The sequence below is a fragment of the Anguilla rostrata genome, chromosome 4 (genome assembly GCF_018555375.3).
Source record: "Anguilla rostrata isolate EN2019 chromosome 4, ASM1855537v3, whole genome shotgun sequence".
NCBI classification, from domain to species: domain Eukaryota; kingdom Metazoa; phylum Chordata; class Actinopteri; order Anguilliformes; family Anguillidae; genus Anguilla; species Anguilla rostrata.
The window spans coordinates 25,983,180-26,008,612 of record NC_057936.1 but is presented as its reverse complement, the minus strand read 5'-3'; the positions used below and the strand labels follow the sequence as shown (position 1 = coordinate 26,008,612).

Sequence of the window (25,433 nt, the reverse complement as noted above, 5' to 3'; positions counted from 1 at the left end):
TGTACTGTCTCAAAACAGACATTTGGTCATGATTTATGAATGTGGGCTTGGCTTATTACATAACTTGTTTGCCATAGGCATTCATTTTACTAAATACAGTAGAAACTCCACTAAAAGATTATGGGCTGGGATGTTGCTTAAGTAGCCACCATATGCAAATTTGGTCGCAAATGCGTATCTTTGCCCTGACTGGTCATCCAGATGGCATTAGTGATGGGCAAAGCAGTTCTTTTCAGTGTACTGAATCATTAGAATCAGTTTATTAAAAAGATTCATTCAAAAGATTCATTCACCGAATCATTCAGTGCTTGACCGGAGCTCCGACTGTGTAGTCCCACTCACTGAACTGAAACACAGCCGAACGTTCAGTTCAGCTAACTAACTAGTGAACTGAGAACGGTCGATCGTGAAGGATAAGCCAGTGAGCTGAGAATTTAGTTGGATAACTACGTTCAGTGAACAAATCACTGAACTGATAGTCGGTCAGTGAATGACCAGTTCATGTTTGCTCGCAACTGACTGAGAGCTCAACTGAACTGGCTGAGAAATTAACGGATCGTTTCAGGAAGTGATTCAGTTCAGTTCGTTCACCCAAACGATTCGTTCTTTTGAATGAATCGTTCGCAAACGACACAACACTAGATGGCATTGCGTAGATCTTTTTCAGTCTTGAGACTGGATGAAATCCAATTCCCATATGCAGTATTTCTTCCATTCTATTTTAAGCTAACAACGATTTCATTCACATTTTTGTTAATGATTTCAGGGCCTCATTAAATACTATTGTACATCAGGCAGATTATAGCCGATAGTATAATCTGTCTTAAACTATAAAAACACCCAGAATGACCTGCTATGCATGCTCTGTCCAACCTCTCAATGAAAACACAATGTATGATAACAAAATTGCAAAACCACCAAATCACTGCTTGCAGATATATATTTTACATGTGGTTTTTTCATTTATTTGTACGTTTTAGTTTCAGCTTTTGTTATTAATAATCACCTTGGTTAGGACACATTGTCCAAACAAAATAGTCCAAACATTAACGGGCCATTTCAAAGACGTGGAAACGTGATCAAAACGGGCAACGGGAAAAGTATTTTTCCACTTCCTTTTCAGAAAATGGAGGGACCATGCAAATTTGTCAACCAAAAGAAGTCTGCACAAGCTGTATCCACAGATCAAAATGTGTGGCCAAAACTTCGGCAGAACTGCATAATTCTACTGAGTCAACATGGACCAAAATCCCAAACAAATTATTTCCAGCACCTTGTGGAATCCATGCCTCAAAGAACTCAAAGCCTGTACTGGAGGCAAAAGTGGGTCCTACCCGCTACTAGATAGGTGTACCCAATACAGCGGCTGATAAGTGTTTAGTGTGTTGTGAACCAGCATGAAACAGGTAGATATCGCTGCACTCACAGTAATTATTCTCTTCAACTGCTCATAAATATGAATTTGTGCTGACTTAGTTTCTTCTAATTAATCCTTAGCATAACACTGTGGTTCCCAGTGCTAGTTCTAGAATACCCCCAGTTATGCTGTTTTTCCTTAAAGCCTTAATTGCTCCCAAAAGCATACATAGCTGTTAAAGGCATTTAATTCTCACTGACCGAGGTGAAACAGAACAACCAACAGACACACATTCTTACACGCCAACTCACACACACTCTATGGTACACAGAGTATCCAGACTCTACATTGATATTTTTTGTCAGCAAATTCAAAAAGTGCAAAAAAACAATGCCCTGTTGCCTTGAAAGGAAGAGAGCCCAAGTATAAAAAGGGGGCGGGGGTGTCTATATTTACACACTCAGGACCATCTCTGTTCAAAGATTCCAGTTAGCCCAGTGCCTTGGGATCCTGGACTGACTGACCTCATCAGCCTGTCAACCAGCAGTATAGATTTAAAAGGCTGAAAATAAACCACATGAATGCCATCTCAGGATTTTACAAACATTGAAACTGTAATTTACTGAAATAACAGTGTGTGAGTATGCTTATGTATGAATATGTATGTCTATGTACTTCCATGTACAGCCTTTCTAGTGTGTGTACATATACAGAAACACAAACAAGATCTCTATATGCATTCATATATATATATATATATATACACAAACAGGTTACAAATTAAAGGGAAAACCTGAGTAAATCAGTACACACGTAACAAATGCAGATTCCATACAGGTGTACTGCTTGATACATTTAACATCCTGTCATGCTCTGTGGCATGTATAAAAATTCTAAACAGGCCCAGTTGACCTTGATTTTGGATCAAGACAGTAAGAGGAAAAGATCTAAGTGACTTTGAGGGGTCGCAGTGCATAAACCCTTCATTACAAAGATGAATGCACATTTAAGAGTTCAGTGGTGCAAAAGCTGTAGACACTGGTCTACTGAGATGTGGAAAAAAGTTATATGGTCAGATGAGTCATCCTTCACCACATTCTCGACAAGAGTACAGGTCTGAATGTTTGACCCCTACAGTGAGGGGGTCCGGTGGTTCTATTATGCTCTGGGGGACATTTTCCTGGCATGGTTTGGGTTCACTTGTTACTGCAAATCAATACGAACTTATTCTGAGTGATCAATTTATCCTATGATAAAACATTTCTATCCTGATGAAAGTGGTCTCTTCCAGGAAGACAATGCCCCCATCCACAGGGCACGAGGGGTCACTGAATGGTTTGATGAGTATGAAAATGATGTGCATCATATGCTATGGCCTTCACAGTCACCAAATGTCAACCCGTTTGAACACCTATGGGAGATTTTGGACCTTCTTTTAGACCGCAGTCGCTGTTTCACTGTAGTCAGTTTCTCGCTAGATGCTAGAGAATGCACTTTTGTCTGCATTCTTCCAAACTGGTGAAGATGTTACGGTATGATGAGATGGTCCCACAGATTTTACTGCCATTTGAAACTGGGAGGCAAAAAATGGGGAATGAAAAGGTATGAGACCAAGCAGTAAGACTGTAGGTTGTTAATAATTTATGTTATATGGGGGGGGGGACTTTTTTTGCTTCGTAATTGAAATAGTTACTTTAATCTCAGCTCTGAATCAATAATACCTTTGCCCCTAATAGATTTCCTGGAGCTGTAGAGAAAACTATAATATGCGACAGAGAGCCAGGGGAAAACATGGCTAATGGTCTGATGGGCAAGACCTTTTTCATACTGTCCAATCAGGATCACACTGCGAAACAACCTGTCCAACCACACTTTGAGCACAGTCACAATTCCAGCCTTAATGGTATTACTGGAACTAAAATAGATCCTTTTAGGACACAATCAAATCTTCTGGCAGCATAAGCAGATCGATTCTCCTTTCTTGCTCCCAAACAAGAGAAGCTGACTTATGGAACCCAACAAAGTGAACCATCTGTATACTCCAAGTACAAATTTATCATGCATGTATCAATTTTCAAAAAAATACAGGTTAAATTAAAGAAGAGAACAAAACTTCACTGACACTATTTTTATAATTTTATCATTTAATTACTATTATCATTTATTATTAAAGTGCAATCGACAACTTTATAAACCATAAAGTGAACTTTCTCACTTCATTCATCTCAGGAATATTGCAAATGTTGCAAGTATCTGAGTGAAAGTCAAAAACACACTTTGCAACCATTTCAGGTATCATCCTATAAATGTTTTATGCTGAAAGGAACTATATAGCAACTCCAAAACAAGCAAGCTTCACTGTGGCTAGAATTGGCAAAGAGTTCACATTGGTTAATGTTAGTTTGTGGCAAGCTATTTTTTCCAAACATTCTTGCAGCCTTATACCAGGGCCTAAGTACGATCAACACTGGGACGGCAGTGTAGCACAGTGGGTAAGGAACTGGGCTCGTAACCGAAAAGGTCATAGGTTTGATTCCTGGGTAGGACACTGCCGTTGTACCCTTGAGCAAGGTACTTAACCTGCATTGCTTCAGTATATATATCCAGCTGTATAAATGGATACAATGTAAAATGCGATGTAAAAAAAGTTGTGTAAGTTACTCTGGATAAGAGTGTCTGTTAAATGCCTGTAATGTAATGTAACATATACCTATTATCTATTGCTATACATACTACACTGCACCCCTAATTTGGCTTGCTTGATTATACTAACTAGCAGCTCAACAAGATCTTTAGCTCTTGAGTAAGGTGCACTTTGTTAGAGTTGGAGAGAAAACTCCACAGAATGGTAAAAATCCAGGAACAGGGTTGGGGAGCCCTGTGCTGTATTTACTATACATACATTATTCCCATATTATGTCATATATCCCATGAACATATTATTCTCATTAATAAATGATCATAATTCAGCTAGATTCAGATTTTTGTTTACTATCACTTCACACAGCCTCACTGAGAAACCCTTCGGTTTTGAGGTCTTATCAATGAGCAATGAGCAATTGTCCAATGGTGTGTCATTTACCACAGATAGATAGATGGATGGATGGGCCAATGGTGTATCATTTACAATGGACGAATAGACAGATGGACAGATGGACAGATGGACAGATAGATAGATAGATAGATAGATAGATAGATAGATAGATAGATAGATAGATAGATAGATAGATAGATAGATAGATAGATAGATAGATAGATAGATAGATAGATAGATAATTTTTTTCTTTAAACAGGCAACCGAGAGCAAAGCTCTCTTTTACAATGGAGCCCTGAGAACACAACAAATACACAACAATATTTTAAAATGTCACTGAAATGGAACAAAGAATATAAAAAATGTAAGTTTCCTGAAAAACATCATTTAAAAGAAACTTGAAACCCTTGATGCTAATCAATATGTCAAAATTGAGCTTGGAAAGCTGATGGTTCAACACTTGATACTTTATTGAATTAAGCATTATAACAAATGCATTTCTTAATGTGTGCACTTGTACCATAGTCTGTCCACGAAAAGCCAATCAACTAAAAATTCCAAGCACATTACTTACAAGCTTGGAAACTGTAGCTGGGTACAGGGCTGGGTTAACAAATCTATTGTGAATGATGTATATTAGCCACACTCGCAAACTGTACAAAGTTGCCATGTAAACTTAATTCAAACTAATTTGTCATAAAGCAGCAATGTTGTTAATATCACATAGATCATAATATCATGTGGTTCTTTAGTTACTAGTACCTTAGTCAGCATTCTGGTACAAACTTACAGACTTTTACAGGAAGGTGTCCCTTGATTAATACTTAAACATGCATTTGTGGTTGAATTTATCAAATCATTTGTTAAATAATCAATTTGCTATTTAATTCAATTGAGTGTAATTTGATCCCATAATCGTTATTGTTCTTGTTACTTTTGTCACTTTCACATAGTCTTTACTTTCACATAGACTGAATGCTTGGAAATATAAAAAATATATATAAAAAAAAGATTTTTGGAGTCAAAGGCCAGTGTGAAAGACAGGACCTATAAAGTGGCTGCACAGCGTAGTCGCTACAGTGACAATAGAATATAACTAAAAAGTTTAGAAAGAACAGATCAAACAAAAGCATGCTTAAGCATGCTTAATTGTGCGCAGGAAATTGCAATTAGTAAGCCTAGCATATGAAGTAAGAATGATCCAGTAGCTGTAATACAGGATGTTTAAAGCACAGGGAATCTTGTCGATAGTGCTGAGCAATTGCCAATTATGACTTAACTCCCATTTTTGCAAATAATCCAAATTCTTTATTTTTATTTCAATGTTTGAAATTGTTTTTTGAAAGCACATAAAGTTTCAATGAATTCAGTTGGTTATTATTTACAGTGGTGCAACTACCTTTCCAACAGCACTGAATATACACTCTGATGGTCATTATACAATGAACATATAATTCTTCATTTGTTGTTCCTAATAATAAAATCAAGAATGGTTGTTATGCCAACATAATATCTAAATAAATTCACCTAAGAATTTTGATTACTGTACAACAAAAACAAAAAGGCTGTTTGCTGAATCTGTATATATTAGTCTTTCTTTTAAATAATCAAAATTATTGGTCTTTGTATCACCATAAAAAGATCAATAAACAACTTTCAGTTTTAAAAGCAGTAGCTATGGTTTAGTACTGTCACTATTTCCATAGTACCACCCAGTCAGCTAAGATCAAAGCGTCGAGTACAGCTCCTGTCAAGAAGGGGGTGAAGTGTCAGCGCGAAGAGAGAGCACGTTTTAGAATATGCGTTGACTGAAGCATACGTCATTTCATTCGTTATTAATTGCATAATTGAAAATACATTTGACTGTTTTTTTAACAGGCAATATTTTTATGAAGGCAAAGGAAAAAAAGGATGCTTAAAAAGCCCATCACTGCAGTGATGGAAATTTAACCGTACGGCTTTACATGACCAGCGGCATGACAGCTGATTGTCACAGCCTTAGCTGGAGGCACTGCTCCTTTGTTCACAAAATGGAGAACATCCCATAAAATACAGTTCACTGACTTGCCTTCAAAATTAAGTCGCTCCATCTAACATTGTAATTTACTTACAATAAAATGGCTCACAGTAAAGTGTTGTTGCCTTCAGAGAATGCCATCACCGTAAAACACAGTGTGACTTTCATCACGTGATTTAAGTAACTAATAAATGAATGGACTGAAATAAAAATTCATATACTGATTTGTTTGTTTTTTGTTTTTTTCTCTGCTTTACAAACTACTTTACACATTTTAACATGACTAATCTTATATAAACATCAAATGGGTTTGAAGAATAAATAATAATTTTATTATTAAAGTCTGCAATGCCGTTTTGCAACTTGTTTTAACATTTTACATGTTTTACACAATGTACAGGGTTTACATAGCATCAGGCATAAACATCCCACACTGAATCCCCTGAAGTCAGGTCTCTGTCCACTCAACACCAGACAATATGTTTTTATTTCAGTTATTCATGTCCTCTTACTGGTCAATAATGGAGACAGAAATAATCAGTGTCTTTTAACGAAGAATACCTTTCTTATTTGCGCCCAATCTTAAAAGAACTGCCTTAATTAATTAGTATTATTACATTAATGCTAAAAGTATAACAGAGTAGACAGCAGTTTCACTGTAATAGTGGTAAAAACTGAAACCATTGGGTAGACTGTGTGGTGCAGACTGTAGGGCAGCCAACTCTTAACCCATACACGAAACCCACTCCAGCGCAGCCTAGGTTTTCGATTCCCTGTCACCGTCTGTACTGTGATCCCATTTTTATTTGTAATCCTCTCTGCTTTCCCTGTCTGAATAAAATGGAAAAGGCATAAGGAAGGTGGACTGTCTGCTGTACTTAAGTTTTGCTGCCGTAAATAATTAAAATCCAATATTAAACAGTATTACTTTGGTATAACTAAGAGAATTATAAAAAATATTTTGCCATTGTAGATGTTAGGGACGGTTTGCATATATGAGGCAAACCCTCACAACAGCTAAAGTTCAGTCATTTCTGTTTTCAAAAACCACTAAACGCCTTTGCCAGTGTCCCAAACAGTAACCAAGCAGGCTCATGTGGAATTACCAAAATCTGGAATGAAAGAAATTAAATCCAAGATCTTTGGAACTGCAAAATAACCCTACTTTATTTTTCCCTCCTTTAATTCTTTTAAATAAACAAGTCTGATACTAAAGTAAAAATAATAATTCCAACAATTTATATGTCAATAAATATATTAAATATATTACTTTGATCACCTCTCTTGTCAAGAAAGACATCGGTGTAAATTAAAGGTTTTAAACATGCATATTGTGTATCAGACTGAATATCACAATTTAAATAGACGCTTACCTGACATGATTGTCACAGAACTTCGTTGTCTGACACTGGTTAAGCAGGACTGTCCGAGCTGCAGCATCTATCGGGTCCGCCTGCGACGTGGTTCCCGACATTTCATCTTCTGCCTTACGGTACCCAGCGGATGAACAAGCTGGCACTATGGTGAGGAAAGGAGACAATCCAAGCGAGAATTAAAATGTGCCGTTTCAGATTGCGCGCGAGCACGCCTGTGTCCGAAGCGAGCGGAGGGGCGCACGCTTTTTTCTGTAGTACATTAGTGAAGATGCTAAGCGCGTGAGCTTGGTGGCGCTCGGTGACATTTCCCAAACACCCCTTTTCATTAAACACGAGCCGACTCCATCACCAACACTACAGCGCCCGACGTCCCCGGGGACCCCATGTAAAGAAGCTGCTGATCGAGGCACAAAAGCAGGACAAACACTGCGCGTGAGCCACGCTTTGTTGAGCGTTAGTGTACTTGTTAATTTAATTTTGAGCTTTTGAAGCGCCTCCACACAACAGGCGTCTGTATTATGAGCATCACCCCTCAAAAATAACGCGATACGTAAATAAAACAAGGCTTCACTTTATTTTATCAGACGCAGTAACAGCTACGTGATTTTATACACATTATAACCTACCTATGCAGCCACCCCAGGAACATTTTCTGAAATACCCCACGATGAATAATGGAAGACCGACAGAAAACAGCACTGGAAGTAATGGAAGTTTACACAGCTGGGAAAACGCACATGAGCGAGGACTGATTTAACAAACAAGTCACTCGTCTCTTTGCCTACCTCTCTTCTTCTGTCAGCCGGGACGGACACTCGTATTCGCTGTTGACTCCAGACCCTATCCAGTCATTAGGCCGTCGTCTATTGCAGTATCCAGCCAGTGTCTCGCGTACGGCAGCGACGGCAGTAATTGCCCAGGCTCCGGCAGACAGCAAACCCCCTGACTCGCGTCTTCCCTACGATATTCCCCGAGGAGAACGCGCCTTCGACTTTAAAGGGACAGGCGCCTTTCTCCCTTTGTCGGCCTAATTCACAGGTCGGTTTGCAGTTTTGAATTAGTTATGAGGGCAGAAATCATCTATCATCGGATTACTTTCCACAGTTTCCCACAGTTGTTTGTTTAATTTAATGCACTGCGTACAAGTAATATGGTTAACATGGAATACACTTTTGAATACTCTGTTATGCATTTTATTTGTAAAGAATGAAACATTTAAACGAAGAGCACGTATTACACCGGAATGATTATCTAGCAATAACTACAATTTAAGATTTTGCTCAAAACAAAAATCAATTGCGGAACTTCCGTGACTACTGTGTCACACGGAAGTGTGGTGCATTTGAAACATTCTTTACATCAGTTATTTCTAAAAGTTATGAAGGGAAGTACTTTGAGTTAGAGCTGCAGGTGTATAAGTAGTTAGAGCCACAGGCACACGTGCTGTTAGAGAATCAGTCAGAGCATGCAATGTTGACTGAAAGGACCCTCAGCACAGAGGAAAATGTTTGGCCCCTAATCAGTGGCGGATCTAAAACGTTTTACATGGCGGAGGGGTGGAAGGGACTTTTACTGGGACCAATGCACAAATGTGAACCAGGTACATTTATTTGTGGATCTGTTGCATTTAATTGTGCATCAGCTATATTTATTTGGGAATCAACTGCATTCATTTGAGGATCAGTTACATTTATGTATTTATTTATAAATTTAGAGATTTATTTTTGGGGGTGTTCAATTTAAGGCTTTATAACTCCAAATATGAGCATCACATAGAGAATGGAAAATGGCTTAAATGAAGCAAGACACTTGTACCATTTGAAATACTTACATATAATCAAATTAGATTAGACTAGATGGAAAATCATGGAGTGATATACTAAAGACAGATGAAACAAAAAGTAAACAGTATACCCTGGTGTCCCGTCATGTCCCAAAATGTTTAAATTGTGTATTGCTGTAATTCATAACATGATCATATATTTTGCTACAAATCAACTGTTTTGAGTCATGAAACTAAATTTTGCATTATTTTCAAGTGGGAATTTTATTATTAGTATAGGGGTTTATGATATCTGGGCTCGAGAAACCTATCCAAAATTGGTTTTTGACCATTATAAAGCATATAGATTTGCCCCTTATGATGGTTTATGATGAAACATTGATAACACATAAATAATGATAATAATGCAAAACAATGCAAACACATTGTAACACACTGTGGTACACAAACCTAAATATGTAATTATTCACTCTTGTATGTTTTTCTGTACTCTACAGTATGTAATCTTTTGTTGCATGGGGATTGGATGACATTTTATAAATGTGACAATTTATGATTGCTCCAAGGGAAATTTTACGTTCATCTAGCACATATCAGCACACAGTAAATTTGAATGAGTATTTCCCATTCCATAAGTGACAAGTATAGCCCATGTAGTTACTAATACCCCACATTATGTACGAAAAGATTACAATAAATTGATATTCCACCATCAGAAAAAATGTTTCTGATGTTCTAGCTTCACGGTAAATTGGTGCATCAAACATAACACATGACTGAGCCACCTATGAACACTTACATTACAGTATGTCCTCATTAGAGAATAGCGCTAACCTTTTGAAAGACACTCAATTTCATTGTGAGTAATATGAATTTTAACAAAGATAGCCACAACCAGCCACTACGCTAACTATGGTAGCTATGGTAGCTAAAAGCTAGGAAAATACATTTTAGTGATGTGCTGTAAATAGGGACTGGCTTCTCCCGAAGTATGCTAGTCGCATGTTAATGGTGCTCCATAGTCAAGATTGCCAGGTGCCTCTTTCATTCTCCTATCATTGAGTAAAAATCCCATATTTGACGCCATTTTCACCAATATGAATCTGACAGCAATCCATAGTTGATGATAAATTTTATATATAATGGGGCCATATTTATTAACATTAACGCTAGCTAACAATGACACTTGTCAGTATCCCTCCTGCTGAGTTACCACCAGCTATAATGACCACTTTTGGAGACAAGGATTTCTTATCTCATCCAGATGTCAACAACTTGGACTCCAGTATGCAGTTTAGGGTTATATTAATAATAAAACTAATAAGGAAAATATTAGTGCATAATGTTATTGTTCTCAGCGTAAATGAGAGAAGACTCATCTGCTGTCAGTGAATGAGCGGTGGTGTCATAATGGGGCAGAACTGTCCAAGCATTGCTGGGTAGACTAACTAGCTAACAATTTTGTTGAACATAATACCCATATTTATTCTTTACCTAATCTAAGTGACATGAAAAATTGATTTCCTAAACTTTTCTCCCTCTGAACACCAATTAAATATATTTTATTGTAGTTTTGATATGCAGATAACTAAAATGAGGAGGAGCCTCTCTCATATACCTGCTGTCCCCACACATGAGTAGCACATCATATCCTCCGGGCAAGATCATCGTCACGTGTGTGCAAAATGCCAAATTCTCAGGAAAAAATCATCCTCACACATCTTTATCATGCAATTTTTACAGGACAAGACCATTCACTCTTTAGTGTTAAGTCGCTGCTCCATCATTTGGTTAAAAAAGAACAGTTCAACACCTGTGAACATGATTTATAATATACCTGGCCTCACCTGTTCCTGTCACCAAAGCTGTCAAATGGAAGCGTATGAAAAGAGGATCTGTATCCTGCAGCCAGAAGAATGCATGCAGCTGTCGGGGTGGGCTATTAATAGAATACAATTCCCGTGTAAAGTGACCACACTCCTGCGCTGCAGGCAGCTCTGTCGCAGGGTTCCCCCAGTAAGAATACCACATTATGTCACTGGCTTCTCTCAGTAAAGAGACCACACTTGCACTGAACTGAAATTATATTACCAAAAGTCAAAATCACAATGTGATAAACTCCACCCACTTGGCAGCCTGCTTATCCACTCATAATATTTATGCTGCTGCTACTGTGATTGGCTGAATAATCAGCCAATCCTATTACAGACAGTTACTGTGCTCAGCCTGTCAGTAAAAGAAGAGGAGTCAACAAGGAAAGCAGAGAGCCGTGCAATGTGCCCATGGTAGAGATAGGTAATAGCGGTAAAACCGAGAGATATTCCCTATTAGGGGTGGAGGGAGATGCCACTATTTATATTTGTATTCGTATTTGTTCACCCAACAAAATTATTTGGATTTGGATTTGTATTCGGATAAAAAAAAACAGAAGTGGCTAAAACTGGAAATATGCAGTGTTTAACCCAAAGTTGTATAAAATGCCAAAAATCCCAGATTTGTACCATTATTATCACTGGCACTGCTATTGTTGAGATATTAATGCATTAAAATCATGGTTTTACAATGACATCAATAATAATCCAGTTTAACAAAAGGTCATTTGCTTTTTAAAGCTGTATTTAACAAAAAATAACCTATATCTTATATAGCCGTAACAGGCTTTTGTAACGCTGAGGTAAACAAAGTCAAATCTAGTATCAAATATCGGCAAATGTTTTTATTAATCAAAACCAGTTACTCATCCTAACTCTGAACTGAATATAAACTGAAAAAAATGTTTTTATAATTATAAAAATAGTTCCTCATCTTCGTTATGAACTACTGTATGTAGGAAACATTCGTTGGGGGGCAGGTCAGATATTTTAGAGCCACATGAGCCAGTGCTAGCTGTGTCATTAGCCAACAACCTTTTTTATTACCATCACGTTAATGTCTGCACCAGCAACAACCTAATTTCATAATTTCATAAAGATTACAAAGCCATATATTTCAAAATTATTTTCTTGAAATAAAGGACACAACTGAATCAATTTGAACATTTGTATATCTAAATTATAGCAGTTTTGTTATATAGGCTAAGGGAAAACGTATGTAAGCATACTACAGGAACACTGAGAGAAGCGCTAAACTGTGCATTACAAAACATAAAATGGGAAGAGTAGTTAAAGAAATACAAAGTGCAATATTTTCTAAAAAGGATTTTCTTTGGTCAAATCAAATGCAGCACATCTCTCCCTCCCTTATCCTTGGAGTGCGCTTTTACATAACCTATGCACCATCACTCTCCTCTTATCAATCCCACAGAGAATGCACAGCTTGGTGGTTTTCTGGGACCGCACGCACGCAAACTAGTTACATTTCACAGTTGTCATATAGCTGCTCTGTTCAGTTCATTTAAAGTCTCAGTTTAGGTGAAAACCTGAAAATATGCCAGTGGCGTTATCTCCGCAGAGTTCTAAGCCTAGCATTTTTATAACTACAGCATCCACAATTATTCATCCCCACCCTAAAGGCTTTATCAAGTTCATCACATGATTCCAGTGAATGAATTTAGAGTGATTATATGTGTGAAATTATTTCAGATAGCACTTAATTCTGGAAATTATATTGAAAGTGGCAGTCATTCAGTTGCTGAACAGCATGCTGGAGCAGACAGGGACATGTTGTTTGTGAAGAAATCGACACAAACTGCCTGTATTTCTCTACTGAGTCGATTTACTTCTTTATTTTCCAAATTTTAAAAAGGCAGTTATTTTAAGCCCAAATATGTAGGAAAGTCATGGAAGGAGGAGGATATAGCATTTACAGCTAACGAATTTTAAGCTTGATGGTGTTGCCCTGGCCTATCTAGTGTTAAGGGAAACTATCACTCACTGCCTCTTTTCAGGTGTGTGTATGTGTGTGTTTAATTGAGAACCTTGGTGCTGAGCAAATCACATCAAAGAGAAGGGAAAAAATATCCAAATCTGAATAACACTGGCCAAATTCTAGAGGAGAAAACATTCGGAGAGAAAGCATTATTCGAGTGCTGCTGAATATGGTATTTGTATTCAGCTCCATCCTCACTCCCTATCCACCTGCATTTGTAAATCAGGAAGTAAGACATTTCCCCTATTCTATAATGCATTCAACTGCTCTGTACTCCAAAACTCTATGCTTCACTATTCACTACAACACCACATTACATTACACTAATCTGAACTATACCACATTACAGTACATTGCACTAGCCTAATTCTCCACCACATTACAGTAATCTGAACTACACAAAACTGTACTACTCTACTCTATACAACAGTACACAATGCTACACTTCACATTCCACTACACTACTACACATTATATTCCTTTATACTTCATCACATTACACCACACATGTGCTATTATATATTACACATTATACTACACTCCTCTCTACAACACCATATTACACTAACATAACACTGTGCTATACACTACTCTATACAACACTGCCATAAACTACATTACTCTGTACTTCATGACACTACAGTATGCACTATACTATACAACATTACTCTATAGTACCCTACTCTCTATTACACTATCCTGCAGCCGGGCCCTTCCGCTTCACACAGGTACCTATTGAGCTCCGCCGGGTTCGCCTCCACCTCCAGAGTGACATAATGCTCCCGTCTGAATAACCAGTTGGCCCCGTCACCAAGGGTGTTGTGCAGTTTCTGTTGAAGAAGCGACCTATGGGTGCTATTATCGCGGCGTCTTTCTCATTGTCGACCACAGAGAGCAAAGCAGTGATCCTCTCGGTGTGTGTTGTGCACTTTACCTGCACTGCTAATCTCACACACATAGATTATCTTGCTGTGTGTGTCTCTCTGTGCAAGCCCCCCCACCCACCCACCCACACACACACACACACACACACACAGATTACCTGCTCTAATCTAATGTACAGAGATTATCCTGTAGGTGAGGCATCCACAGAGGTTGCCCTCATTCCCACATTCTGACATAGTTTATAACTCTATTGGCCACACTAAGGTAGCTCCAACCCCTTCTGGACCAACTTGCTGTTCGTTGACACATCACTTTGTGTTTCCCATCCAGACCTGGGTCAAACACATATTTAAAGTATTTTAATTACTTTTAAATACTTATTTAGAAAATATTTGAAATTCTGCATTTACAAATACTGAGTATTTAAAGTAATAATCTCAAAGATTTTCATTAAAATAAATGTCTGTTAAGTCACTATCGCCAAATTAGGTAAAACAATGGTGATTAAGCGTATTATTATATTAATTTATATTATTATTATTATAATAATTTATGATGAAAGAACTGGGTGTCTGTGGCGACATTCCCGGGAAAAAATCACAAGCGGCTCACAGTTAGTGACACGTTTTTCATCACCCATCAGTGGTTGGTCCGCCAGAGAGGGTAGGCGGAGCTAACACAACAGGCTTGCTCTTCAACTCACTTGTGTGTGCGGCGTACTGTTTTTTCCAGTGTCTGCCAGCGTTACAATAACAGAGAAGGGGGGGGGGGGGGGTTATGGAACCCTAAAAGTTTTTGTGTAACCTGAGAGGTCATATTATTTGTTGATGTAGATTTCGTATTACATTTGATGACAATGTAACGTTACTAAATTACATAGCTATTTGCACGGCTAACGCTAGCTACCGGACCATGTCAAGAAAGGCAACATTAGTTTAGACAACGTTGCGCACAGTATCCATCTCTCATATCAGGTAACGTTGCGTTAGCCAGCTAGCTAATGTAAATAACACAATAACACAACCTAATGTCAGCTAACAATTATAAAAAACGTTAGCTAACGCTACCGACCGGTACCGACCTCGCAAACCGTCTCTGTAATTAAATATTCTACCTTGTTGCAACGTTGCAGTGTAGCTAACTAAGGGCCAGTTCAGATCAATGATTCGCAACGAGACTGGATACAACTTGCAAAATTCCAAGATGTCTGATTGTAAACGTTCTAAAACTGCACTTTGACAAGGCGATTTGACAAGGTGGGTCTTTTGAGACCCCAGGCAACGGCTTCAGACGCTCTGCAACTAACCAGTTCACATTGCTGCAATTTTCTCTGCAACATTCTCTTCGTCTCGTTGCAAATCATTGATCCGAACTGGCCTTACGTTAACGTTAACGTTACCGTTATTTACATTGCCATCAAGTTTAATGATCGGAATAAAGCCCAAGTATAGGTGGAGCAGAGCCGGGTCTGATTTCTGTGTAAAGATGTCAAGCCGGAGAAAACTAAATAAAAGAATACGGCAGTATGGAGCGTTGTTATTATTTTATTACGCTTCCTCATATGTTCTTTCAGCCCGGATGCCCTTTTTTGATGAAGTCTTCTTTGTTTTTGTTTTATTCTTCTTGTTCTGATTGCTAATTTAACACCCAGCTCAGCTTTATCCTCGAACAGTTTAGCTAGCAAAACCAGAAACACCAAGGGTAACATTTTGCAAGGCAGTTGTTTCAAAAATATCACGCAACAATCATTCACCAGATACATAATTGCACGAGCCACAGCGAATCCCGCGAATTCCTCTCTGCAGTGTAAAGATGTTCATACCGGGCAAAAGGTGGATAAAGAACGTTTGTGAAAATTGATCATCACTAATTCTACCCCAGGTCTGCTACAGCATTTTAACCTGGCTCAGCAGTGTAAAGACAGCTTAAGTTAGCCTAATGTTAGACAATGAACGAGTATGTACATAACGTTACTTTTATAACAACCATTTTTTATTCAGTAAATAGTAACTGTTACAGTTCGCGTGGCCCAGGTGCCAACTGACTGACGTCACACAGGTGACACTGTTGGATCCGGTTGGATCTCTGGGAAGTGAGGTCCAAAAACACACCTGAAATTACTGCTTTTCGCCATTGGTACCGCCAAAGAGAACGAAACGGAAATCTTTGAGATTGTAACTTTAAATTACAAAATGTATTTTAAACATTTGCATGTATTTGCAATTACTTCCAAATATGCCTTAAAAAAACATTTAAAATACTAAATTTTCAAATACAGATTGTTTGATTTAATGGAATTATTTGAAAATACTTCCACAACATAAGGCCAGTGGTGCAACATGTGCAATTGTACCAAGCTGTGGACAGACTTGAAAAGCACTGGATATGTGAGAACCTATCAGCTCTGAAAGTTGAGCATTTTGTCTAATTAGAGGACAGCATTTTGATGAGAGCATGCCTGCTGACGGCCCCAGTCCAATTGTACCTATTTCCATTGTTAATTGGTAGTGAATATGCACGGCTGAATTCTATTTTATCAGTGTCTAACCTTACAAGATGTAAAAGATCGAACTGTACATGACTGTTGACAACAGAAAAAAGGAAATACAGTAAAAGGCCACTAACTTTAAAAAGATTGCATGAGCACAAATAAACTGGCAAGTAGCTTATCAAGAAGTCTGAGTTTGCCATCCTCCCCAAGCAAAGACATGTACGGGCATTTAGGCTACTGTCTGTTAGAGGCAGCGCATGAGTTGTTTGAAATTGTCAGTGTACCCTTGCCCATAATCCAAATTCAACCCATAGCCCCTAGTACTTGCCCTGGAGTGCCCTCCGTATAACTCACTGACATCACATCAAGGGCCACTCACAAAGATTGTACAAAGAACTCTGGGATACCCCCTTCAGTATGAAGCCTACATTGTTGCTGGCTCAGTCATGTCTGTTTTCTATCACAGAAATATTTCAAAATATTTTAAAATTGTATTTGTATTTTAATGTATTTTTAAAAGGCCCTAAATAATATTAGAAGTATTTGATTTCCCAGGAAAGTATTTATTTAAAGGAATGTATTTTTTTAAATACAATTTGGGAAATATTATTTGGTTTTCCATTAAAATAATTTAAATAAATCAAATACAAAGTGTAAATGTATTTGAAAATACTTCAAATATGCATTTAACTACATTTTCAAATACAAATACAAATATGTATTTGTATTTGATGCAGGTCTGTTCCCATCACAGGAGTGTTATCAGGCCACCAACAGGTGAACCCAGAACTCCTTAAGCTCCCAGTTTCCATTTTTGCTACTGTGACTTATGCAGTCTATCAACAATCAATATAGATATTTTACTTGTTGAAATTGTAATGCATGCATGTAATTTTGTAGAACTCTGAACTCTGTTGTCCACTTTATTTTATGTGTATTGCATATTTTATTTCTGACACTGATTGAAGTTCCTTCAGGAAAAATAAAGTTGTTCCATCTATCATCGCGCACCAGTGACCCCCGCTGGTCGATTAGACACCTACAAGTTAGTCAGTTGAACTGAACATGAAGTTTCCCCCACTGAATCACTTCTGAGCAATCACAGTGTGATAATAAGCAGCAGTTGACCTCCTGTACTTTGGAAGAGAGCATGTATTTTTCTTTGGTTTTTATGTGAGTAGTTCCTCAGAAACTACTCCACAGCTCAGTGCATTATGGCAAAATACTAAAGCCAGAAGTCCATCTTTAAGCAAAGTTCTGTCCATGCTTGTCCTTAATGTACAATATTTAGGCCACCAGCATTCAGGACCCACAAGTCAAAAGTAGTATTTTTTTTTTTAAAGTACGTTCATTGACCTCAGTCAGAAAATGCTTGTGCTTTGCTTACTGAAATGTATTTCACTTGCTGAAGACATGACTGAAGGAAAAAATCCCTTGAAACAAGCAGGAACTGAAGATTGCTACAGGCCTGGCAGAGCATCAACAGGGAAGATATACACCATCTGGTGATGTCTTTATGTCACAGACTTCAGGTAGTAATCGAATGCAACAGATATACAACCAAGTACTAAATATGATTAATTAAATGTTAATTTGTCCATTTACTTTTGGTCCCCTAAAATTGTGGGGCTAAATGCTGTAATTCCTACATGGATTATTTTCATGTTTCCATTTCAATACACACTGTTTTATTCTTCTATGTTTTAAACCCTTATAACTGATTATGATTGCTGTGCTTTTGCCTGTTTTTGCCTTTTGTTTTTATTTTTCCTGTTAAGCACTTTGAGCTGCAGTCTGTATTAAAGGTGCTATACAAATAGTTATTATTATTCTTATTATTATTACTATATATGGATGTAAATACCATAGAATTAAAGCTGAAAGTCAGCACTTATTCATGGTTTAGTTATTATTTCAAATTATTTCTGTCTTCCCCAGAGTATTTGGCAGTCAACAAAAAAGTTCCCCTCTCATTAATATTCATAGACAGCCTTTGGATAAAACTCTCTTAAGAACGGAACCATGTTCACGAACTGCCAAAATATTTACATGTACAAGGCAAGAAAGATCACACTAAAGTTAATACAGACAAACAACATTAAAAAAGAGGTAGGCTACTGGTCCTGTTCTGTCACACGACAGCGTGACACCACTTGGAGGGAGAAGAGGGAGTGCCGGGGACACCGTTGATTGCCGCATGGAGAGAGAGAACGCACCCACACAAACATGAAATAAAATAAACCGCCATTTTCACCCTTCCCCCTCACGGGTTCCAGGCAAAAACAATAAACTAAAACAACAAGCTAAAATAACAAAGACAAATGAAAGTAAAACGGCGTGACCACTTTCCCGTGCGCCCGCCTTCCCAGTCGGTTCCAGCTCCTCCAACAACCCAGCTGAGGATTACTTTCTTTTTCTATCTTCCTTGCACAAACTCCAAAACGAAATTAAAATCATAAACGCGCTCTCGGTGTGAGCTCCCCGTCTCGGTCCCGAGCTGCGGAGAGCAGCACACCTTTAAGCACCTGGGCTTATTAGCTATCGCAACCCAGGTGTGTGTGCTCTCTCCACCAGCCGGCGCAGTCGAGACCAATCCGCTTCTGTGGTGAACCGAATGTTACAAGTTCCAATTAGGCCTGAACGGAATTTCACATTTTTTTAAAACGTAATAAGTATAACCGCCGATATACGACGAATAGACGATCTTTTATCTTTATGTCAAATGCTTCCGGGAAAACATCGCCACTGATATCTACTAGGTGTTGCTAAGCCAATGCTGGTGATTGGCTGTTATATCAGCACCCAATAGATATCGGTGATGTTTTTTCTTTCCCCAAAAGCATTTCAAATGGTCTCAAATGTTTGGTTGTTTACTACCGCCATCAGATATAATTGAAAAACGAGGAAGGGTCGTCTGTATGCCCCATGGCGGCAGTTATTATTTTTTATTGCAGAAAAAATTTTTTTTTTAACATGAACACATGAAGAAACATTGGCAATAAATTTGCCAGAGGGTAAAAGCACACCATAAAAATAAATACCAGAGGATTATGTAAATGCGTATCACAGAAAACTGTACATATAGTAAATTAAACAGTTTTCAGACTTATTGGTTTTTGTACCCTGCAGTGAGGTGAAATAATTATTTAAATCTATCACAAAGGCCCTGTATTTAGGAGTTTGTTTTGAAAATCTCATTTTAGGAAAGAGTTTGCTAACAGAATGAATAAATTAAGCAAAAAGCAGGAGTCTACATTAAGGAGTATATATTCATACATCACTGGATCCATTTTTTTTTTCAACCTTCAACAATATCATATTTAAAATCAGACCTGAACATAGTTGTGTACAGACAGTTACAAAATAAATGTTCAATCGACTCTCTATTCATATCACAAACGCTGCATTTATCCTCCACTCCTGGAGTAGGCCTACGTCTTGAAATCGCACTTCCACATATAACATCTGTGGATGGTATTTATAAGGGTCCAAACAATATGCCAATTAATATTATATCCAAAAGACCCCTGAATGAGAGTGGCTGGAGTAACTCTTCTCTTCAGGATTTTTCTAATGAGTTTATTGATAAATAGTTTATCCAAAACACAGACACAATTTATGTGTCAATCAAATGTGTCTAGTAGCAACTTTATATTTCTGGACAAAAATCAGGGTATGTATACAATTAATATATATACTCAGCCATAATGAATGCCTCTGAATCTTGAAGTTCCATGGAACAGCTTGATAGAGCTATTGCCTCCTTTGTAAAGGGTCTTTATTGAATTTCTCCAAATTTGTAAAAATTAAGGGTCTGAAAGATACATTATGACTCACCATATCAAATGCTTTTTAAAAAACAATATCATAATAATATAAAAAATATAGAAATAATATCTAAAAATAATATCAGGGGGTTGTCATCAAGTAGCTCATTATGATCAACTCCAAGTCCAACATTAACCATATGCTGTTGGAAATATGAAGCCCTCTCAAAAAGCCCTCTGAACATCTGCCCTGATAAAACGGGAGAAATTACAAATTTGCATGTTTGGGTTAATGCATATGTAATTTATGCATATGACTTTATTTATCATGCCTGCTGGCCATTGTGGCAAAAGTGATTGCATCTGTTTTTTAGTGTCTGGGAAAAGCAGGTGTTAACTTCTTTCCAGGACAAGATCAGCACGACCATTCTTAAGAGACATCAAGTTCAAGTTCAAGTTTGTTTATTTGTCATTTCCACATACATAGTATACGAGAACGAAATGTCGTTCCTAACGGTCCAAGGTGCTAATACAAAAATACAACATAGTCACGAAACATAAAAACAGATCAAAAGCATTGTCAGCATGTTAGAGTAGGGGAGAGTCACCATAAATGTTTTCATATTTTGCTCATTCATTCAGAAAAGCCTGGCACTATGAAATTTTACACCAAACGGCTTTGACGTGTCAGTTGTCAATAGCCATTTCAATTACATTCATAACTTAATCCAGTCGGATACAATTAAAACTACGGCACACACGGTCCAGTGTTACATTCATTCTACCTAATCGGTTTGATTTGTATCAAGGGTGCCACAAAATAATCAATCAAGGAAACACATTTCTAACGTGAGTCCAGCCACATCCTCAGATTATGAAGCATGGGGCTTTGTTCATGAAAAAAGATGCACGCTGATGCACAAGCAGCTTAATAACTTACCATGAAGTGAATTGTGGTAACATCCAAGTAGATGAGGAAAGCTGCTTTTGTTTGTTTCTTAACAGAGCAAATCGTTGGCCATACAAACCAATCTGATGTGTGCTTATATATTATAAATGCCTGTAACCAGGTAGCTGTTTCTTTTAATCAGTTGGAAAATGAGGCAAGCAAATTAGCTGAGCACATTAAACATTAAGTACCAAACTAACTAAACACCACATTTTTGTTGTCATCCTACAGCATGCCACACAAACTGAGCCCCCACCATTTTATACCTCTCAGCTTCTGCTGACCTATCCTCCAAGGCTGTAATACACTTCTTTTGTTGCTCACATATTTCAGTAAAGGGATTATGCTGTCATGATGATTATGATTATGATGTCATGAATTTCATTGAATGACAAGTTAAGAGGGGTTTTCAGGTCTTCAGTACATGAATATTCTTTCTAGCCTGTCAGCTCATTGGATAGTAATCTTGCAATGGCTTTAATGATGTTAGCTTAAATTTGACCAGCGATGACTCCTCTTATTACATTTTGGTGCAGGACTTCTCATTGGTGTAACAGTGGTCAACTCCTCTAAAAGTAATACTGTGAGCGTCTACCTCAAATTCATTTTCAGGCTGTTCATCCTCCATATGTTTGGGCAATTCTAACGGAACTGAGTTGAAGTAGGTTTGGTCAAATGGCAGCTGTTTGCCTTTCTTTTACTCTCTTTGTTTGTATCACTTAATATTTACTATCTGTAGGTCCAATGCTGTAGAAGGAGACAAATTTTCATTTATTCCGTTAGAAGCCACAAAAACTGCCAGGACAATAGGACAAGCGGCTTTGTAATATGCAGCTGGCTCATCTGACACTACAGAATAGCTTGATTTAAAGATAAATTAAACCTGTACCACCATGCAGCATTCCCCTCAAAAGCTGTTTGTATGTTTGTGCGTGCGTGTGTGTGTGTGTGTGTGTGTGAATGAGAGAGAGACTGTGATTAGAAGTATATGAGAGAATGTGAATGAGTGATAGTATGTGTGTGGGTATCTGAAGGAAGTATGTGTGTGTAGTTCCTTCTTTCCCATGCAAAAAAAAAGCACATGCAGCAGAAATTAAGGGCAGCATGCAACTGTCAGATCGAGCAACAGGGGGCACCAGCCTGCATGGAGACTCACTTTTCTCAAAGCTGTCTGTGAGGTGGGAGTGCATCCTTGCCCCCATGGTGGGGTCCTCGCCATGCCCAGAGTCCTGGCTAAGAGGGGTCAACACTAACTGCTCTGGGGCCACAAGAGAGAACAACAAACAGGACAAGCAATTAATGTCAATGCTGCAACATATTACTGTCTCTCTATCAGTCTGTCAGTGAACTCAGTCTCAAAACAAACTCCTGTATTGCCAAAAGTTTATAAGAGTGTATATGAGTATGTGTGTGTGCTTATAATGTATTCGTTTATTCATTGACATGTTTCACTGTGCTTAGGAAGCTGAAAATATATACTATGGTGTCAAAATCCATCCTTGCCACCAGAGGGCAGGAAAGGATTAATCTCTGCTTGTTCTAAAATCAATTACGTTTGTTGTCACTTGCTCCTTGTTGGCTTGTGTATTTAAGTCGCCTCCTTTGATGCTCGGTCTTGGAGAATGTTGCCTAGTGTTGGTTAGTTCCAGTACTATGGTCAATTGCAGTGTGCCTTCAGTTTTCACTATACAGTTGTGTAATACCAAGGGTATCCAAAGTACCATACCGACACTGGATTTGCTGCATATTAAATTTAGGAAAGTCCTGATTGCAGTGTGCAACTGAAGTTCCATTTATCAGCTGATCTCCACAAAGTCTCCTGCTAGTCCTGAAATTCCCTGTTTATGTTTTCCCCGCTGTTGTATGCATGCTCCTGAGTGGAATTCTGTTAAAGGCGTAGGCACAACGAAAGCAGAGAATGGAACAGGCAGCCGGTCAACACAGGTCTATCGTAAGGCCCTTTTCATGTTCCCCTATGATCTTAATCCAAATATCCTCACTAGGCATGAGTTGGTCAATTTCTTGCACATTAAGATATTCTTTTACAGCTACACCTCTACCTCTCTTACTGGATCTATCCTTATGAGTTTGTATCCCTCTATATTATATTCATCCCCATCCTCCTCCTCAAGTCATGTCTCCGTAATCTCAACTATGTCATAGCCCCCACAATTCATAGCAATCTCAAGTTGGAAAATGTATTTTTTTGTATACTTCTAGCATTTAAACAAAGTCATATCAGATTATTACTTCCACACATCCTCTCCCATTCCCTCGCCCCCTGTCATCCCAGGCCACTCTTACTAAAACTTTGCTTTAAAAAGATTTAATTGGTATTGCATTGGCATAAAAATTTCATTTTCAGCAGCCATACCTCCATGCGCTCTGCTCCTGCTGAATGGCTGAACCTAAGCAGGTGTGGGCTTGGTTAGTACTTGGATGGGAGACCACCAAGGAACACTGAAGCCGCGTTTCCACCAAAATTACCCGGAACTTTCAGTCCCAGGAACTACTTTACCAGGAATTAAAAGGTTCCTTCAGCCAATGGTTGTCTGCGTTTCCACCGGGGTCTATTAGGCAAGTCCCGCGAAGATTAGGCAAATTAGCCCACTGACGTATGAAAAAGCGGCGTTGTCGTCGGTCCATCTGTCATATGATTTCTTCTGTAACCCCATACTACCACCGAAGTAGCCTACATTATTTTCTAATAACCGAGACAGCCCGGAGGGGTTTATTCCACTTATATACAACGGGTTACCAACAATGACTTTATATGGTTACTTTTGTATTTATTGATTTTTATCGATTTAATCACATGGAATTGAAATATTCTTCTGCAGCCGTTTGGGCATATTTTATCGCTGTCAAGCAAAACTGTCGTTGGTAGTTGAACTTGGACCGTTATGCAACAAATAGGATATAACAGGCCAATAGTCAGATTGTAACTGTTTTATATATCCTCTCAAACACATTCATTATGTTTTTATGCGAACATTCGTTTTCATGTCTTGACATCCGAAGCGACAGAATGCATTCACATTTCCAATATAGGCTAACTGGCAACAACAGCAGAAAACATGCACACGTTGTAAACAATTTGCTGTTTGATTACTTTCTCATCGTCAATTCCATATAGGCTAATCGCAAAATGACAAGAATAGAACGAAAACTCGGACTTGCGTGAAAATTTAAATTAGTAGTGGTACAGCCACCGTTTGTTTTCCTTCGAAGTTACTGCTAGCCGAGCAGCGAAGTGTGCCCTCCAGATGCGAACCATGCACCATAAATTAGTCCATAGTCCTCCTGGTCTTTTTGTGGAATTGAAGAATGGCAGAGTAAAATTACGGCAGTCTGAAAAAGCTAAAGGTACGATTACTAGAATTAACCTGTTATTTTACCCTGACAAAAAGTGCGGAAGGTGATTTCCAGTTTGCTTTTACTGTATCACCAATGTGAATTACGCAGAACTACCGCATACCTCACGTAACTGTATCAAACGTTTTGAGTCAATTACAACGGGCTAAGAAAATCCGGAAGAAAATATTCAGCAACCGAATTAATCCGTTTGAATGTTTTAGTACTTAATATGCTGTCCCAGCACGAATGCATTTTATAAAACGAATACTAAAGCAAGAAAAGAACAGAAGAGCACACGTTATAATTCCAAGACGTTGGCAGGCTATAACCAAAAGTAGGCTACTGCGCCGCATAGCATACAAGTTTGATTTGAAGTTATTATGAAAATAAATTGGTTTGCGCCTGCATATTTTCAAACATGGCGCCTGAAAATAGACACAGAAAAATCCCGTGAGTACTCGACCAATCAGAAATGTTCAGCGCTGCAAGCTCCACCCAAAAGGTTCCTGTACTTTCGGAAAGTACTACCCCCCGAGCAGGAACCTTTTGG

At 38.2% G+C, this 25,433-nt stretch overlaps 1 protein-coding gene across 6 annotated transcripts in view; it reads right to left on the bottom strand.

Annotated features, from left to right (window-relative positions):
• The window catches only part of atp8a2 (ATPase phospholipid transporting 8A2), a 79,623-nt gene that overhangs the window by 46,955 nt on the left and 7,235 nt on the right, over window positions 1-25,433 (bottom strand). For 2 of the 6 annotated variants that reach the window (XM_064331801.1, XM_064331802.1), the window contains 2 exons: window positions 22,683-22,784; window positions 7,782-7,926 (listed from right to left, as the gene is read on the bottom strand). In XM_064331801.1, coding sequence (XP_064187871.1) covers window positions 7,782-7,926; window positions 22,683-22,784 — 247 coding nt within the window. Of the gene's footprint in view, window positions 1-7,781; window positions 7,927-8,569; window positions 8,823-14,166; window positions 14,358-22,682; window positions 22,785-25,433 lie in introns of those variants that run through there. The other 4 variants (XM_064331807.1, XM_064331800.1, XM_064331806.1 and 1 more) reach the window with 4 other exon arrangements.